Source organism: Myxocyprinus asiaticus, chromosome 28 (genome assembly GCF_019703515.2).
Source record: "Myxocyprinus asiaticus isolate MX2 ecotype Aquarium Trade chromosome 28, UBuf_Myxa_2, whole genome shotgun sequence".
In the NCBI taxonomy this organism is placed as follows: domain Eukaryota; kingdom Metazoa; phylum Chordata; class Actinopteri; order Cypriniformes; family Catostomidae; genus Myxocyprinus; species Myxocyprinus asiaticus.
Window position 1 is genome coordinate 34,419,528 of NC_059371.1, and position 18,457 is coordinate 34,437,984.

Here is an 18,457-nt window from a genome sequence, read left to right on the forward strand (position 1 = left end):
CCCATGCGATGTATATCTTCTGCTAATTTGTTTCCCTGTTGGTAAACTGCGTCTTCCTTGGGCAGAGGCCCCTTTGCCCCAGTCACCATGTTTGTAGAAACTCCTCCCCCGTAGGGTAGGACCTACCATGGGACTTCTCCACATGACATACTTCCGACAAAGCTCGGCAAGACCATGTGACATATTTCCACTCAAATACCCTCCCTTGGGAGGGACACCCCTCGATGTAGACCTGGTGGCCCCAGTCCGTTAACTCTTTTTTTTGGGGAGAGGAAAAAAAGAGAGGATAAGAGGCCACGACTGGGCTAGCCTGTCTCTATCTTTTGGGCAGTCGACACTCATAAAAGCGTTGGGGGAGGTTACGTGTCGGCCTGGTGCGCTGGCTACGAGGCACACAGTGGTCTGCCCATCACACACTGCCAGTTCACCTAACACAGTTCAGCCAGTTGTGGAATTTCGTATAGGGACCCCTAGTGTCACTACAACGACACAACGTCGAGTGAGTGACAGATAGGGAACATCCTGGTTATTGCGTAACCTCCATTCCCTGATAGAACGAGACATTGTGTCCCTCCTGCCACAATACTGGACTACCCACTGAAATGCCCGGGACCTTGTCTCGGCTCCTCAGCACAAACCTGAATGAGTAGTTGCACACCAGCTCCTTTTATACCCGTATGTTCGGGGGAGTGGCATGCAAATAACACTCGCCAATTTTCATTGCCCATTTATCAAAGACCAGAGGTGTTTCAGGCTCCCAAGAGTGACCCCTAGTGTCACTACATCAACACAACATCTTGTTCCCTCCATCAGGGAACGGAGGTTATGCAAGTAACCAGGACATTTTCTACATAAACCACTCAAGTCCAGCAGCTCTGCTTCATTTCCTTCGATAATCAAAAGATACGGTGGAAATAAGGGGTATTTCTGCAATTGAGTGTGCAAACCGAATTTCACACGTCGTTCAAATGATGGCAATGAAGCTTCCAAGCGTAAAAAGGCTACCACAGATTGAACTGTTATTAGGTTTCTCTCACTTGATTACCTGTTCATCCAGGGTGTCCTAATGTGCTTGTAGTCGTAGTCATCCTACACATCGTTCATCTGACATCACTGGGTTGATATCTGAAATAACCTGTCTGGATTCTGTTGTAGGTGTTAATAAGTGATCTAAGACTAGAATGTAATGTTATTGGTGGACTGGACATCTGGCCTTTTGTTTTGAAAATCTGAACACAGATGAGACAGCTTGCTGGTAAAACTAAGATATAATTTTTATTTACCAAGGAATTAGTGTTTTCGTCACTAACAATTTGCAGGGTAGAGTGTTTTTATTTCAACTGCAGTAGTGCTCATTGCATCTTAACATTAAGAAGAACAACAATCTATCAATCTATGAATCAAAATTACTCAGACTGCCGACAACTTCTTTTCCATACATATTTGTTTATTATATCCATGTGTATGGTCACAGACAAATCATACAGAATAGTGAAATGGTTCACAGAAACTTCAAATTCTCCGTCTCGCATGAAAAACGAAATGCTTCTTCATTACTTTTTCGCTGCAGTTTTCCAGTGAAATGTCCAGCGAGGGTCGCCAAAAGCAAGTGAAATGGTGTTCTGTGACAAGTTCGGAAGTTCTTTGGGAAAATGGAGGAGATGGGAGGCAGCGAACAGTTGAGGTGAGAATTTATTTTCTCTTTCACACACAAGACTAAAAAAAAAAACAGGCTCTCATTAGCCAACTCAAATCAAGGGCTTTCCAGCATCCCAAATGGAATAAAAAAAATGCAGTCTCTTAATATGGCATTGCCAGACACTCAGACACCACTTCCTTCTGCCACTCTCTCACACACATTGGCATATTCGTGCTGTTTTAAAGTCTCCCTCCACAATCACTGTGTGGCAGCGGGGGCGTGGTCAAGCGTCCGTCTGGAGAGAGAGAAAGTGGTAAGGGCGCTTGCACCTGAGCTAGATTATGTGTAACACCTGTCTCTAATTCCAGTGAGCATGGGGAGAGTGGCATATAAGTAGCCACGCCACCAGTAGAGGAGAGAGAGAGTTTGGCACAAGGAAGGCCAAGGTGCTCCTGAAGCTGTTACATTCATTCTGTTGTATTTTTGAAGCTGATGTGTTTAAGTAACTACGTGCCTGTGAAGCTGATGAGTTTGTGAAGTTGTAAAGCACTGAAGTGGCCGATTAAAGGTCTTACCTGAGCCTGGAAAACCCGCTTCCCTGTGTTCTCCTTCCATTCTACTGTGAAATTGTTACACACTGTAACAAGAAACAGCTGTAAGAGATCACGAGACCCAGGTGATGATCCTCACCGCTCTCTCTCTCACACAGACAGACACACGATCATGCCCCCATCCCCACATACCCCCACCACCCGACTCAGGCTGGGGCAACATCCGGCTTTTGCATCAAATTTGGAGACCGCACTGTTTTTCGATAGTCCACACAGAACCGGACTGTCCCGTCGCTCTTAGGTACAAGAACTACCGGGCTGGTCCAATCACTGTGCATCTCTTCTATTACCCCCATCTCGAGCATCGCTTCCAATTCCTCCCGAACTACCTTTTTCTTGTGTTCAGGAAGACAGAAAGGACTACTACGTACCTCTACCCCCAGGGTGGTCTCGATATGGTGTTCTATGAGATTCGTACGACCGGGGAGAGGCAGGAACATGTCTGCAAATTCTGCTCGCAACTTGGCAACCTCCATGAGCTGGAACGGGGAAAGATGGTCTTCACAAGGGACCGGGGTGAATTGATTGGATTTGACATTCACCTCCGGGCTGAGCTCCGCCCTTTCTGGAACTACCATTGCCAATGACACAGGGACCGCCTGTCTCCACAGTTTCGGAGGTTGAAATGGTAAGTTTGATGTGCTCCACCTCTATCTGTTTGTTTAACCTCATAATCGAGATCTCCAACTCGCCGTGTGAACTCAAAGGGCCCTTGCCAGTTGGTGAGTAATTTAGAGCTTGAAGAGCCCTGTGCAAATTCACGTAAATGTGTACCCCTATTATAGAGCCGGCTCTGTCTTTCTTGAGCTTGGAGCAAATTCTCTTGACCTAATGTGTGTAGTTTTGCTCTAAGGTCAAAAACATATTGAATTTCGTTTTTGCTCTAAGTTCCCTCCTTCCAAACCTCTCGTATGATGTCCAGCACGCCGTGCGGCCTACGACCATACAGGAGCTTGAAGGGGGGAAACCACGTGGAGGCTTGTGGGACCTCCTGGACTACAAATAATAGGGGTTCCAACCACCTATCCCAAATTCTAGCATCCTTGTGCATGAACTTACGAATCATATTCTTCAGGGTTTGATTAAATCGTTCGACTAACCCATCGGTTTGAGGGTGATAAACACTGATACGAATCAATTTAATCCCCAATAATTCGTACAGTTCGCGTAGTGTACTTGACATGAAAGTTGTGCCTTGATCAGTGAGGATTTCTCTCAGACTCCCTACCCGGGAGATAATCCTGAAGAGTGCCTCCACAACACTACACGCTGAGATGTTGCGCAGGGGCACCACTTCCAGATATCACACTGCATAATCCACCAGGACTAATACAAAGTGATAACCGCATGCTGACCGCTCTAATGGCCTGACGAGGTCCATGCCAATTCTTTCGAAGGGAACCTCGATTAGCGGCAGAGGGTGCAATGGCGCTTTTGGGATGGCCGGTGGATTCACCAGCTGACATATATGGCATGCTGCACACCATCTGCAAACATCCCCATGAATGCCCGGCCAATAGAAACAAGCCATTATTTGGTTCAGTGTTTTCTCCTGTCCTAAGTGACCAGCCATCGGATTATGGTGAGCCACCTGGAAAAGAGTTTCCCGAAGGCTCCTTGGGACTAATAACTGGGTTGTATTCTCCTTTGTTTGAGCGTCCTGCGTTACTCGATACAACTGGTCCCTGATAACTGAAAAATACGAATATGCGAGCGTGATGTTAGGCTGGATCTGTTGACCATCGATCACTCTCACTTGGTCAAAGGCGTACCTAAGGTATTCATCACGTGACTGCTCCAGGGGAATATCCCCTTCCGGGAACTCCCTCAGGGTGGGAACAATTGTGAGTTCCCCATCCCTTGCGTCATCATGACTTGGAGCAGACATAGACAGCCCTGGAACTGCCACCCAGCCAATGCATCACACGTCACACACTGAGACATTTGTTTGCAGGACTCATCCACACATATTTCCCTTAATAAACTCTGAAAATCAGGCCAATTCATTCCCAAAATCAGTGGATGGGTGAGGCAGGAATTAACCGCAGCTTCCACTCTGTTTTTTTCCCCTAAATAGTATCTCAATGGTCACCACAGGATATGTGTGAATATCCCCGTGAACACACCAAACCCTCACCCGTCTATTTGTTCCCAATGCCCCGTCTTGCTACCAAGCATTGATGATAGAAGTTTGAGAGCAGCCGGAATCCACCAATGCTTGATATGTATCCCCCTTTGTACTCACTGGTATCCGATACGTTCCGGCTCGATCAGGGTTGGCCTGTGGAGCATCGCAGATCTGGACCAGAGTCCCCACCTCCATCACTGGACACTGGTCCTGGAAATGTCCAGATTCCTCCCAGCTCCAACACACCGGCCCAGGATTTCTCACCGTACCTGTGGTGTCGATTCATCAACCTGGGAAGGACAGTGGAGAGAGACGGGGAAACCAGGGGCCACCGGTGAGGGGAAAGACCCCCTGAGCTACTGGTTCGCTGCCTCCAGGAAACGTTGTCATGTAGTCCTCTGCCAGCTGGATCGCATCCTCCAGTGACACCGGACGGTGGCACAGGACCCAATTGGCCATTCCACGAGGACGCTGGGAGACAAATTGCTCCAGTACTACCATTTCAATGCTGTCCTTGGCTCAGCCAAGGGTACTTCAGATTTTCAAAAACACATGTTGAGACACCTGCATTCTATTTCATTCTTTGTGCTGCGTCTAGATTGTTTTTAGCGCAGTTGTCACAAAGATTCAACAATCTGAACAAGTTCAGGCTGCATAGAGGGGACTGTTGCATTATTTCATATAATTCCAGATTGTTCTGCACCAGGTGAAGTTTCAGCAAATAAACGGTAAGTGAATGCTTTTTTCCCCTTCTGCTCTAGTGTGCTGAGGGGCTGCAGTGCCTTGTTAAAACTGTGTATATTTACTGTTTCAGTACTGTTAAGAATGTTGCCGATATGCTTACATTAAATACAGCTATACTAGGAGAAGATACTAAGAGAAGAAATTAGATGGTAAGTGATTTCGGGTTTGGGTCGGGCTCTGGCTTAAAATCTGACGGTATCGTTCGGGCTGGGTTCGGGTTTCATTTTAAGGCCCGTGCAGACCTCTAGGCAGATTTCTGTGCATACCCTCAGATTAAATCCTGCAGGCACCCATGGGTAGTTGCTACCGAAAGTCACTTCTCCTTTGCATAAAATTAAACTTTTCTCGACTTTCTGAATTTGCTGGATTCAGACGCCCATATCTAGTCGCCTAGGGTCGCTGTAATGAATGTGATCATGTTACTTTGTCACTGCATGTGTGAACGGGGCTTTATAATCTTCCCCTTTGCCGTTTAATATGGCATCATTGATGCCAAACAGCATTGGTTCTCGCGTGTCTCATTACTGATCGTGATATGCCCAGTTTGAATATACAGTAGTGCAAAGAGCTGTAGGGACTTCTTTTATGGTGCTTTTTGTCCTATGTGGAGCTTGACAGCCCTTGGTCCCTGCATGCATTCATTGTATAGCTTTTAAATTCAAAATTAATTTTGGGTTGAACTAATCCTTTTAAAGGAATATTCCGGGTTCAATACAAGTTAAGCTCAATCAGCCACATTTGTAGCATAATATTGATTACCACACAAATTAATTTCGACTTGTCCCTCCTTTTCTTAAAAAAAAAAAAAATAATAATAATAAAAAAAATTTAATCTGGGTTACAGTGAGTCACTTAATGTGAATGGGTAAAATGAATGGGGCCAATCCGTAAATGTTAAAACACTCACTGTTTCAATAATATAGCTAACTGTTTCAATAGTATAACCAATTTTACTACATTGTTGTCATGACAAAGTAATGCCGTAAACCCTAAAACAACCATAAAAATGATTTAAATAACTTTACTGCTCAAATAATACACAAGTTTTAAAAGAATATTCCAGGTTCAATACAAGTTAAGCTCAATTGACAGCGTTTATGGCATAATATTAATTACCACAAAAATTTATTTCCACTTGTCTCTCCTTTCCTTTAAAAAGAGCAAAAATCTGGGTTCCAGTGAGGCACTTACAATGGAAGTCAATGTGACCAATTTTTGAACATTAAAATACTCACTTTTTCAAAAGTATAGCCACAAGACATAAAGGATATGCGTGTAAACATGATTTTAGTGTGATAAAATCACCTATTAACCTTTTCTGTGTAGAGTTATAGCCAATTTCACAACTTCATTACCATGATGACGTAATGTCAGCAAATCCTAAAACGACTATAAAAAATTATGATTTAAACAACTTTACAGCTCATATAATACGCAAGTTTTAACAAAAGAATTAATGCAAGTGCTTTTATAAAATTATAAGCTTCACATTTCTGTGTTTAAACCCTCCAAAAATTGGCCCCATTCACTTTCATTGTAAGAGCATCACTGCAACCGATTTTTGCTTTTTTAAAGAAAAGAATTTCTGTGGTAATCAACATTATGCCACAAATGCTGTTGATTGAGCTTAACTTGTATTGAACCCGGAACATTCCTTTTACAGAAGAATTAATGTAAAATTTCTACCTTTAAACCCAACAAAATTGGCTCCATTTACTTCCATTGTAAGTGCCTCGCTCACTGTAACCTCGATTTTTGCTCTGTTTTTTTTTTTTTTGTTAAGGAAAAGGAGGGACGAGTCAAAACTATTTCCGTGTTAATCAACATTATGCCACAAATGCTGTCATTTGAGCTTAACTTGTATTGAACTCAGAAAATTGTTGAAGAACAGCTTTTGGTTGAACAATGCTGATCAACAACTCAGCTTTTTATATTAATTGCTCAAACAGATATTAATTACAACTGATTAAACAAGGCTGATCTACAACACAGGGAAGAAATTCCACATTTCATACAGGATGATAAAAGAGTTAATAGGAGACCTTTGATAAGCAGTCACATTTTAATGGTCATAAATTTCATTGCAAATATAGCCCTGTTTAACAGTACAGAGAAGTGCAACATATACAGTATTCCAGAGTCAGAGGTTTGTCATTCAAAGTAACAACATATTACTGTACTGTACGTAGATCAGTTTCACTATCACAGAAGGCGGCGTTTGTGCCGGTCTCATGCAAAAAGCTATAGAAAAGCCCTGACACATTTATGAGAGGCAGGCCTGAAAAACTTCACATTACTTGGGTAAACAGAAACACAATTCAACTGGCATATTATTTTGCAATATTTGGCAGAAACATGATCTTATTCCATTCAGCTGAGAGTACTGACAACCACATTTGAAAGTGCTACCACTATAGAAACAGCTCCTTGATATAAAAATACGCTTTTTATCTCAGGCTAAAGCAGGCAGTTTTGCAGCCACATCAAAACTTACAATATGCAACATTAAAAAATTACTTTAAAAAGTAGTCTTTCCTCATCCGTCCTATAAAAAATTTTTGCTTTGTCCATCATATCTTTAGGAACTAAAACGGTATTCAAAAGATCATAATTAGGATATTTAAAGTGAAAAACATTGAGTTTCACTTTCATTGTGCACAAAATATACAGAAAAACTAAGTGCTCAGTTTCACAGCAGAATGAAGAATAAAAGTTGTCAAATTTGTGCTTGTGATATGAACGCATTCCTCTTACAATAAAAACGGAATCGTGACCACTACAGACCAACTCCACATGTATTAAACAACATAGGACTTGTATGTCTGGTGTAAGTTGTCACTTTATAAGATGAGATATTAAACATGCCCTTAAAAAGAAGGTTTCTTTCTCCATTTAGACTGCCTGCAGTGCGGACTTCTCCTTGCCTGCTGCAGCACCGTGAAATTCAACCCATACTGAGAGGGACTGCAAAGTGCTTTTGATGCAGAATGCATGTAACCCGTGCTTTTCTGCCGCTTTAACAACGTCCTCGAGATTACACTCCCGCTGATGACTTCTCTGCTGTGTTATTCAGAACTTCATCAATTCTGTCATCTTCTATGACAACTGGAATGAAAGAAATCACATGAGGCACTGGGGTCAAACACATGCTTGAATTGGACAGTCAAGCTCAAAGGACTGCAGAAGTACTGTGCAGTGTGACATGCTATACTTCATCTAAGACTATTTTAAACAGCATTTCCCAATTCTTGTTGAATTATGATGCATGCAAGTTTTATGACCTCATATAAATGAAGAGAATATATTTGTCACACAGAAGAACCATATAAAATGGATAAGTGAAGGCAAAAAAGTCATCAAAAATGGTGAACAACGTAAAAGATGTAGAAACCCAAACCTTTATGCTGTGGAACAAAAATGTTTTGTATGTTCCAAGACTTTTGAAGTCATACAATATTTTTGAGTGAGGAACGGGTTGTAATTCAATTATTTACTAATATTCTTTGCTTTTTTTCTCCTTTTTGAAACTTTTCAGATGAAAATCACCATCCACTTTTATTGTAAACTAGTGACTTAAAGTCCAAGTGATTTTGAACAATATGAGTCAGAATTTACAGTTTGTACACAATGGTGACTAGTCACCAAAAATATGTATGTCACCTTATATATATATATATATATATATATCAGGGTCAGAAAATGCCCTTGAAAATGAAAAAATGCCTCCAAAATTCAAAACGTGGGGACGAAAGATGCCTGCAATAAATTTATTTGTTTTATTTGTAACATCCGACATATTTCTTAATATTTAATTCTGTTTATAAATTGATTAAATATTGATAATTGATTAAGTATTTGCATAAACGTATGGCGCACAGTATTTTAATATGACTAGAAAACATTTAGCCCCTTAAATGGAAAGTTTATACATATATATATATATATATATATATATACACATACATACACACACACACACACGCACAATTTCATTACAAAATTCCATCAAATTGAGTAATCTTTATATATATATATATATATATATATATATATATATATATATATATATATATATATATATATATATACACACAATTCAAGTTGATGAAATTTTGCAATAAAATTAAAAAAAATAACGTTTTGAGTGTGTGAATATATACTGTATATTGATGTCCATTTTATTCGTCAACTACCCATGTTTTCAATAGACAACATGAGATTAAATGAACTGGCAAACGCATCACTGTGACATCATCACGTGATGCCACAATTAGCATTTGTAAGGAATCAGCACCATGTAAACAGTGAATTCAGAATTAGTTCGAATGATCAATATGCACGATTTTCTTTTAGGCTACGTTTTTTTGGAAATGTCAGCATTTCTTTTCTTTTTTTCTTACACTAGAAAACATTTGTATAAATGTTTTCATTTCCCCTACACTACAATGCATAGTCGTTTGTGATTAATTATAAACAGTCTCACCTCTCTTACTCCGTCCGATCTGTCCGAGTTTAGGCGGCCGTTTGTTCTGAGCTGAACCGAAGAAGTTATTGGTGTTGTTCTGCAGGCGACAGGTGAGCGATATCTGTTCCTCATCTCCATCATCACCATAATGGGCAATGTTCTCCTCATAAGGCAACACCTCTGACATGATCGAGTCCACAATAAGCAATAACTCAAAATAATGATAGAAATCGATAACTAACGAACGAGCGCGGAGATGTCGGAGCGTAATCTATCGACGATGCAAAAACTAAGCGGTCACGATTAAATGCAGCTGTATTTTTACGGACATATTCTGGAAGCTACTTTCACTTTTCCTACTTGCAAGCAGAACGCACAACGTGAAATCACTCGGAAAAAATGATGCACATGCAAAACAGGCGCGCGATGCAAAAAACACACGGATCCCTCTGTGAGCAGCGAGACGTTACTCGTGCTGAATGTTCATGGTGCATCCTTAAGCTCCCCCTCCCTTTATTCCACCTCTGTCACTTTGCTGTCTTTGCAAATGGGTGCTTGTGAATTAAAGGCTATAAATCTGTGTTGTTAATCAAAGAGATGTAGGGTCGAATCCCAGGTGGGGTGATTCATAAGCGATGCCTTCCATCAAAGCACCGACAAACGTCCCTGTCCCTTTGTTCTTCTTTAAGAATGCATTGTGTGGCTTAGGTTTTGGGTTCGAATCCCACAAGGGGAAATTCATGAACTGTCAACATTGATAGTGACGTTTGACCCTTAAGTTTGATAATATTTTTTTCCTTTTCTTTTTTGTTCATGGTAAATAATGTGAAATAATGGAGCATTCTTGTTAAAATCAAATACAAGCAACAAGCTTACTGCATGTGACTTTACATACATGCAGCACTCAAGTTAAAAAGGATTGGAAGATATTTTGGATGGTGTTTGTGATTTAAAAGCATTATCGTGATGGCTTTGAAGATCAGTATCATAATTACGTAATTTTAACAACTAGATTGACTCAGCACTACTAATCCACTGTGATTTGTGACTCTGTGATGGTAAAGAGAGACAGGTCTGTATCTCCCTCTTCTGGTAAGGACAGCAATATTACATCATACACAATTTAATAAATGCAATCAGGAAATTCAGATCACAGTCAAGGACAGATCCACTACAGAACTTTAATTGCTTTGGTAATCTTTTGAAGCAATGTTGTTTGTAAAATAATAATAGGTAGAACCAAACCAATACAGTTTTCATATAGAAAAATAAAGGAAGAACATGATGATTGAGTTGAATTTTCTCTGCCATTTAGAGATTCCCCTTTAATAATTCAGAGAAAGTTATCTGGACAAACTGTCAGCTAGAATGCCAAGGATCTGCAAAGCTGTCATTGCTGCATGTGGAGGATTTTTTGATGAGAACTCTTTGAAGTAGTTTAAGAAGTTCTGAACATTTTTTTTCAAATTGTAATAGTAATTTTTCAAGTTATTAATGTCCTGACTATACATTGTGATCAGCTGAATGCCACTTTGGTGAATAAAAGTACCAATTTCTTTCCATAGGAGCAAAATCTGTACATTATTCCAAACTTTTTGCTGCCAGTGTGTGTATATATTTTATATATATATTTGGGGGAGAAAATATAAAATAATGTCACAAATGCAATACATTTTAATAGTCTGAAAAAAAGTCATCAATAATTTTTCTTTTCTTTTTTTTTCAATTCCCATTTTTTTTTCTTTTGATTTGATTTGGAGTGAAATTCCAAACTGCATTAAATTTCAGTCAGGCACAAGTGATGATTGCAATTCCCAAAAATCATAGAGTACAGTCAACAACATACATAAACAACTCCCTGTTAGCAACACAAACTGGAAGAATGCTTGTCCTTACTGAGGAATTGGATTATCACAGATTCCTACATCAGTTAATGTGACATGGCATGAAAATGCTGTGCTTGTACACAATAAACTGCCCTCAACACATTTCAAAGTTAGAGCACACAATATTCATAATAAGGCCTTTAGCTTTTATACAGAGGGACAATCCTGTCTATCCTAGCCCTACAAATGGGACATTTCTTCGGTATGGGCAGGGCCTTGTAGCACTCCTCACAGGTACATACATGGCCACATTCTAGAAACACACATGAACGCTCATTACTTAGGCATACGGTGCACATACTAGGTGACACATCATCCTCTGCCAGGTTAAGCTCCTGGATTCGTCTGCTCTGCAACTTCCTGTACTCGTCCAGAAGGCTGCGCTCTTTCCTTTGCTTCTTCCGCAGTAGATACTGTAGTAATGGATTACATGTAATCATGATTACATAATCAGATTACAATTATCAAGAACTTGTAATGAGTTTAAATTTTTTCACTAATTGTTATCAGATTACATATTCTTTTTTTATGGATTACATGATTACATGTTCATTTATTGATCTCCCTAATTCTTACATCGGTATGTCTTTGAGGGTTTTTGAATGTGGGGGTTGGAATTAGAGGTCCATCGATAGTGGATTTTGCTGATACTGATCACTAATTTGGTGGAAAAGGCAGATAACCAATTAATCGGCTGATAGTTTTTAAAATTTATTTATAGAATTTATAAAATGTAAAAAAAAATGTTTTCCTTACTATGACAGGCACAGACATTGAGGCTACAAGAGTTCAAAATGAATAAAATCCCAGAAGTTTATTGTGCAACCAAAATCCCAATAATAACCAGAAAAATTAAGATTTGGTGCATAACACTGGACTTTTAACTATAAACAAGCCTGCAATAAACTTGCTTATTTTGAAATGATGGAGACTTGGCTCTGTTACAATCCTTTATATTTAAGTATTTACCAAATTAAGTTTTTTATAGCCTACATTCACTAGATTAAAACTATTGGCAATTATCAGCATAGACTTTTGCTGATATCTGATAGTTCCAAAAAGCAACTGTCGGCACCGATTAATCGGTAAAACCGACATTCTGTCTACCTCTAGTTGGAAGTACACACACAGACCTGATACTAGTCACCAGCCATAAATACACTGAAGATGGAGCGGTAATCCACACATAAATGCAGAACCGATTGCATTTGTGCAGTAAGGTTAGTTTAAGTTTAGAGAATTGCTTTTGTTCTCGGCTTCAAAAACATACATTAATGCGCTTTTGCTTTTGTGACAACTTTTGAGATTTTTTTTGTGACGCTGATTTACAAATACAACTGGTCTGATCTGTTACCACACTTGGATGCCATTTGTAATGCAAAAATTGTCAGAGTAAGAACATTTTAATGGACTTTTTTTTTTTATTTAACTCAGAAACAGACAAATAGCAAGTAAAATGCACACATACAAAAATTATAATGATTCTCATATTTTGATCCAAGTAAGTTTTATTTTATACATATAAGCAACATTGTCAAAATGGTTCATGTTTATCCAACTCAAATGCTTGTGACATCAAATAAACAAAAAATTGATCATAAGTAATCCAAAAGCAATCTGATTAGATTACTTTAAATTGTAAGAGATTATGTTACTGACTACAATTTTAGTCATATAATTTGTAATCAGTACCAGATTACAGTTCATAAGTAATCTACCCAGCATTGTTCCTGACATTAAATGTATTAATAGTTTTAACATATTGCAGAGTTTTCAGAACCAAAAATAACAACATATAAATCTGACCTGCAAACAAAATATCCCTCCACAAATTACAGTTCATCTGCTGATGTTAATTATATCAATATTACAAGAATATTATCCCACTTATTGCAGGCCCACTTACCATAAATAAATGACCATAATATATAAATAATAATGAACATAAATTAAAGTAAAATAACAGAATAGAGTACTCTGGAGAAGTGTGCAATAATAATGGGTATCTACACTTTTAGAATATTTTTTGTATTTACCAGAGATGTGTTGTGCGATTCCACACCATCTTCTTCTCCTTCAAGGTCAACCTCTCGATGACCCCTTTGCAGTTGTCAACAAACTGGCTGTTCAAGGTCTCCTTCACTGACCGCACAACACCTAAAGAAAGTACAAATGCATTCCTGTGGACCCGTTCTGAGTGAAATAGACTAAATAACACTACATTCTTCAGGCACTTTTTATTGTGTTTGCAAGCAAATATTTGACCAAGTTCCAGTGTGTCTTATAGGTGAAAAAAAAAGTACACTGTAAATTACATTTTCATGTACAAGGCTTACCAGACACTAGAGCAACTGAAAAAAGTGCTTTTGCTTCACATGTGCATACAATATAAGGATCTTTGTTAGGAGAAGAAACAGTTCCCATACAAATGACAAATTAGTCCAAACCTAGACTCGGCCTATTACCATTTTTGATGAATCCATCTTGATTTTAACTAAGCCTTACCTTCAATAACTGCATAAGGTACACATTTTCCTGGTGCTTTGGCGAGAATAGTTTGGAGATCTGGGTTTAATGGCAACTTCTTGGCCTCCTGTAAAGCAGAACAGCTTTAAAGTGTCATGAAACCCCCTAGTTCAGCACCAATAGTTCACACCTCAGACTGAAAAAATTTATCAACTGGGCGGTTACGGGGGAGGGAAGGGATAGGAAGAACGGGAGGGGGGTCAAGAGCTACTTCCAAAACCCACTTACAACAGAGAAGGCTGAACATCACTTGCTGAGTTGAGATGAATACAAAAGAGTTTTGGGGCACTTTGTTGTATATCAATCATTGGACAAAAGTGTAAAGAGTGAAGATAGAACAGTTTGCAAATCTGCAAACTTTTGAGAATGAAGTGAGAACAGCAGCACTCAGAGCAGACATTACCATCCAAACCAGCACTGCTTTGAGACTTTACATTAATCCATAGATATTTATTCTTACAAGGAGTTTTTCGGGTTTATTTACTGTGGTCCATTCTGATGAGTGATTTCGATCTCATCACGGTTTTTAGTGTAAAGTCCACTCTCATGTCTGTTCTGCGAGTGTCGTTGAAGTCTCGTGCCTGCCCGCAAGAGCTGTTGAGTTTGACGTCCATGAGTTTGAATTTTCCGCTGTAATGTGAACTCTTGCAAGAGGCAGCGCTGTGATTGGATGGAAGCATTCCTTCTAATGAATAATGCGGACAAAGGCTCAGGATCTACTGACGTACATGTGTACTGTCCTACCAATCATTACTCAGAGTTCACGCATATCCCTCATTTTTGTAACATTGCTTTAATTTTAGTTTTTAAACCAGAAGAATGAAATGGCTCAGTAAATAGAAAAAATAACCACTTGTGTACTATCACAGATTTTAATTATGTGCAACCTGTACATATCTGTTAAAAACATGACCGTTTAAGTATGACTTAATAATGATAGTGACAGTATTTAAGTACTATTCAGTGACATGCAATGATGAGGTTGTTTTCTCACCCTTAATCTAGTTACATGGCTTGCCTTCCTCTTGTATATGGTGTATAATACAGCAGTCAGAGCTGAACTGGTGGCCAGCAAAACAGTCTGTGCTGTTGAGGGTCTGCCACTGGCCTCCATCCTTCTATTTACAGCCCAGCTGATTATTAAGAAATATAATTTAAATAACATCTCACAATAAATAAACTTAAAAAGTTAAACAATCGTGTTAAATTCCAATTATATAAATTATAATCTATTCCTAAGCAAAAACTTGGAACTTGGTGAAACTTTTGGCCAGACACAAACACATTTAGATATCAACTGTTATAAACTAGACCACATTTACATTGACAAAAAGTTCTTTTTTATTGCCTGTGTATCAGATCAGGAGCTAGCATAAATTAATTAGCCAGAATGGCTAGCCGTGTCTTTCGATTAAAACAGTAGATTCTTACATTTTAATATTTAAGAAATTGATTATATAATTTGATGATATAACATAGAATGGGATCGATAAAATTGGTCTTCAGACAGAACAAACATAAACCAAAAATAAAGGTATATTTAGACTATCTCTACTAAAGCTGTTAATGTTTCGGTATTCAATTCGGTGTGAATGTCCCTTCATAATAAAAGTCCCTACTGCAGGCGGTCTCTGGCGTGAGCAGCCCCTGATGTGAGGAACCCATACGTCACACACGCTGTCGCTTAAAAGAATATTTCGGGTTCAACAAGTTAAGTTCAATCGAAAGCATTTGTGGCATAATGTTATTACCACAAGAATTGATTTGGACTCGTTCCTCCTTTTCTTAAAAAAAAAAAAAAAAAAAAAAAAAAAATCAATCAATTTACAGTGAGGCACTTACAATGAAAGTGAATGGGGGACAGATTTTGAACATTAAAATACTCACTATTTCAATTTAATATTTATTTTAGTGTGATAAAATCACTTACAAACCTTTTCTGTGTCAAGTTATAGCCAATTTTACAACTTCGTTACCATGCCAATGTCATGTCAACAAACCCTAAAATGACTGCAAAAATGTCAATTTAAACAACTTTACAGCTCATATAATACACAAGTTTTAACAGAAGAATTAATGCAAGTGCTTTTATAAAAATTATAAGCTTCACATTTCTGTGTTTAAACCCTTCAAAAATCGGCCCCATTCACTTCCATTTTAAGTGCCTCACTGTAACCTAAATTTTTGCATTTTTATAAAGAAAAGGAGGAATGAGTCTAAAATAATTTTTGTGGTAATCTACATTATGCCACAAATGCTGTCGATTGAGCATAACTTCTATTGAACCCGGAACATTCCTTTAAGTGCTGGTAATGAAAACCACAGCTGGAGTAGACGATGTTACTGTTACAATACTGTGTTTGGTTCTGTTGCCAAGCTTGGTATTTGTGAGAAATATAAACAATGCTATATATATTTGAATTACCTCACCAGTCTCAAAACAGCTGTTTTAAAAAGGTGTTTTTTGCGCAGTTTTCCTGAGCAACCACTGGGCGGCGCCACGATGATTCTACTTGGCTGTTTTCTGGTTCTGGTCTCCATTATATAAGCAACGCAAAAACTCCCAAAACGAGCTATCCAGACAGAGAACAAAATCATTTAAGTGTTAGTTGGTGTAAAAATGAATTTCAGGCTCAACTTGTGCCGTTGTTGAGTGTATAGTTAATGAAATCAACATAACTAACTTCGGACCATCCCTTCATGTCATCTACCCACTCAGGCAGGGGCGTAGATTTCAGGGGGTATTTATACCATGATTAATGGAAGCAAGTAAATGTTTCACGCTGCAAACATTTTAATCTTTGATGAAATAAAATTGTAAATATTTTAAGTTTTATCAATTTAATTTAGTTAAACATTACATTTTGTTATGAAATTAAAATTCTTACAAATAGGCTAAAAATATATTTTTTCAAGTGCAGAGAATTATTTGTCATGGCATGTCATGAAGTAGGCTATTGGTGATTTAGGACAAATATTTTAAGTGAACTAATCGCTCTTGTTCACCTCCATTGTTTCATTTGTGAACTACTCAGAGTTTTTTTTTTAACAAATTGGCTGAATCTTCAGTGACTCACTCATATCACATTACACACATCTGTCGCCATCTACTGGTGTAAAGTGTTCTACAAAAATGATTATTGAACACATAGTGTGCTTCTCATTTCCTAAATTGTGCATCCTCGTTTCCTCACTCCTCTGTCCTCGAGCCTGTGACCTGAAAACCGATCTAAGTCCGCCATCATTAAGGACGTATCAGTTCGCTAAATGCACGCTAAATGCATTCGCATGAGATGAAGACTTCGGCCATACCAGTAACCTTATAAAAGCTGTTTTATTCTACATGGAGAGGGTCCCCTCATGGGGGCTGCCATATTTGGATCACATGACCAGCCGAATGCTACCAGAGACTATTTAGCAGAGACAGGCCACTTCTATTAAAAAGAAAGGGAGAATTTGGAAGCCCAACAGTCAATGGATGTAGAAAGGAAGTCCCGCCTTAAAGGTAAAAGAGTCAATCACCTTCTAGATTTAGACATCGCTTGTCAATCAACTCGAAAACACGCATGCGCATTAGCTACACAAGCTGGGAAAATAGCTTTATTTTTTTGCATAATCTGAGGTAAAGAAGCACAATTTATGAGACCAGTGTTGATAGATTTCACTGCTGATTTGAAATATGTTCTTTGTTCGTAATCTTTACCAACTGTTTTGGAGATTTCGGTCTTTCTCCATTCAAGCAGATGAGCTACACTTGTATGCCACTTAGATAATAGCTCCCTTGGAGCGTTTCAAAGATGGCCGTCAAGTGGACTGACTTGCTAAAAAGACTTTGAGACTACACACTTAATCTCAGAAACCACCAATTTATTGGACGCTTTCACTCATGCATTAAATAAATTATGGCTAACTGAATAGAGAATTTTTACAATGGCATCAGTTACTAAATCCTTTTGTTTTTTTAAATGATGCTGCATCCATGCCCCTAGGTGTCAGTGTATTTCCAAGGTAACATTTTTTCTTACTGAGTGCACCTTTTTAGTTGAACAGATTTCAAAAAAGACTCTAGTTGGACTCTACAGGTTGAAAACCACTGCATCATAGCATCACTGAATAATTTACAAATACTCGATTAAATAAATGCATGTAATGCTTGTACTGTGGGGGCAACGATGCCGCATTGATACCGCCATAACGTCACAAGAAGTTAAAAAAGGCGCGAAAACAACGTGATTAGGCTGGAGTCTCAATGAATCAACTAATTACCTCAAGCAGAAATGGTAAAGGTGAGCGAAATTTTGAAATAAAACAGTGGTTTTAAACTATGTCCGTGATAATATTACACTCATAAACAGTAGATTAGCATGACAATGAGCTGAACAAATGTCCAGCCAGTCTAATTAGTAAAATAAAATACAAAACGCTAGTTATGTTTACTTTTTTATATTAACTTTGACA

The 18,457-nt window shown here is 38.6% G+C and overlaps 2 protein-coding genes across 3 annotated transcripts; both read right to left on the minus strand.

The window, feature by feature from the left end:
- Positions 1 to 7,177: 7,177 nt before the first annotated feature.
- LOC127418852 (calcium/calmodulin-dependent protein kinase II inhibitor 2-like) lies at positions 7,178 to 10,089 on the minus strand. Its single transcript, XM_051659713.1, has 2 exons — positions 9,606 to 10,089; positions 7,178 to 8,227 (listed from the first exon to the last, which is right to left on the minus strand). The coding sequence occupies exons 1-2, from the start codon at positions 9,772 to 9,774 to the stop codon at positions 8,157 to 8,159; spliced, it is 240 nt and encodes a 79-aa protein (XP_051515673.1). The 5' UTR covers positions 9,775 to 10,089; the 3' UTR covers positions 7,178 to 8,156.
- Positions 10,090 to 10,759: 670 nt separating this feature from the next.
- On the minus strand, positions 10,760 to 15,587 carry LOC127418840 (mitochondrial ubiquitin ligase activator of NFKB 1-like). 2 transcript variants are annotated; one of them, XM_051659698.1, is made up of 5 exons: positions 15,431 to 15,587; positions 14,994 to 15,132; positions 13,979 to 14,066; positions 13,510 to 13,630; positions 10,760 to 11,886 (listed from the first exon to the last, which is right to left on the minus strand). In XM_051659698.1, the coding sequence occupies exons 2-5, from the start codon at positions 15,111 to 15,113 to the stop codon at positions 11,754 to 11,756; spliced, it is 462 nt and encodes a 153-aa protein (XP_051515658.1). In that variant the 5' UTR covers positions 15,114 to 15,132; positions 15,431 to 15,587; the 3' UTR covers positions 10,760 to 11,753. The 2 variants fall into 2 exon arrangements, with proteins under 2 accessions (XP_051515658.1, XP_051515657.1); XM_051659697.1 differs by having other exon boundaries at positions 14,994 to 15,587.
- Positions 15,588 to 18,457: the final 2,870 nt, after the last annotated feature.

Coding starts and splice junctions, on each gene's coding strand:
- LOC127418840 (XM_051659697.1), bottom strand. CDS start 15,164: ATGTTATTTAAATTATATTTCTTAATAATCAGCTGGGCTGTAAATAGA. Junction 14,067..14,993: donor GCCATGTAACTAGATTAAGG/GTGAGAAAACAA, acceptor TCTGCTTTACAG/GAGGCCAAGAAGTTGCCATT. Junction 11,887..13,509: donor AATCGCACAACACATCTCTG/GTAAATACAAAA, acceptor CCATTACTACAG/TATCTACTGCGGAAGAAGCA.
- LOC127418852 (XM_051659713.1), bottom strand. CDS start 9,774: ATGTCAGAGGTGTTGCCTTATGAGGAGAACATTGCCCATTATGGTGAT. Junction 8,228..9,605: donor GATCGGACGGAGTAAGAGAG/GTGAGACTGTTT, acceptor CTTTCATTCCAG/TTGTCATAGAAGATGACAGA.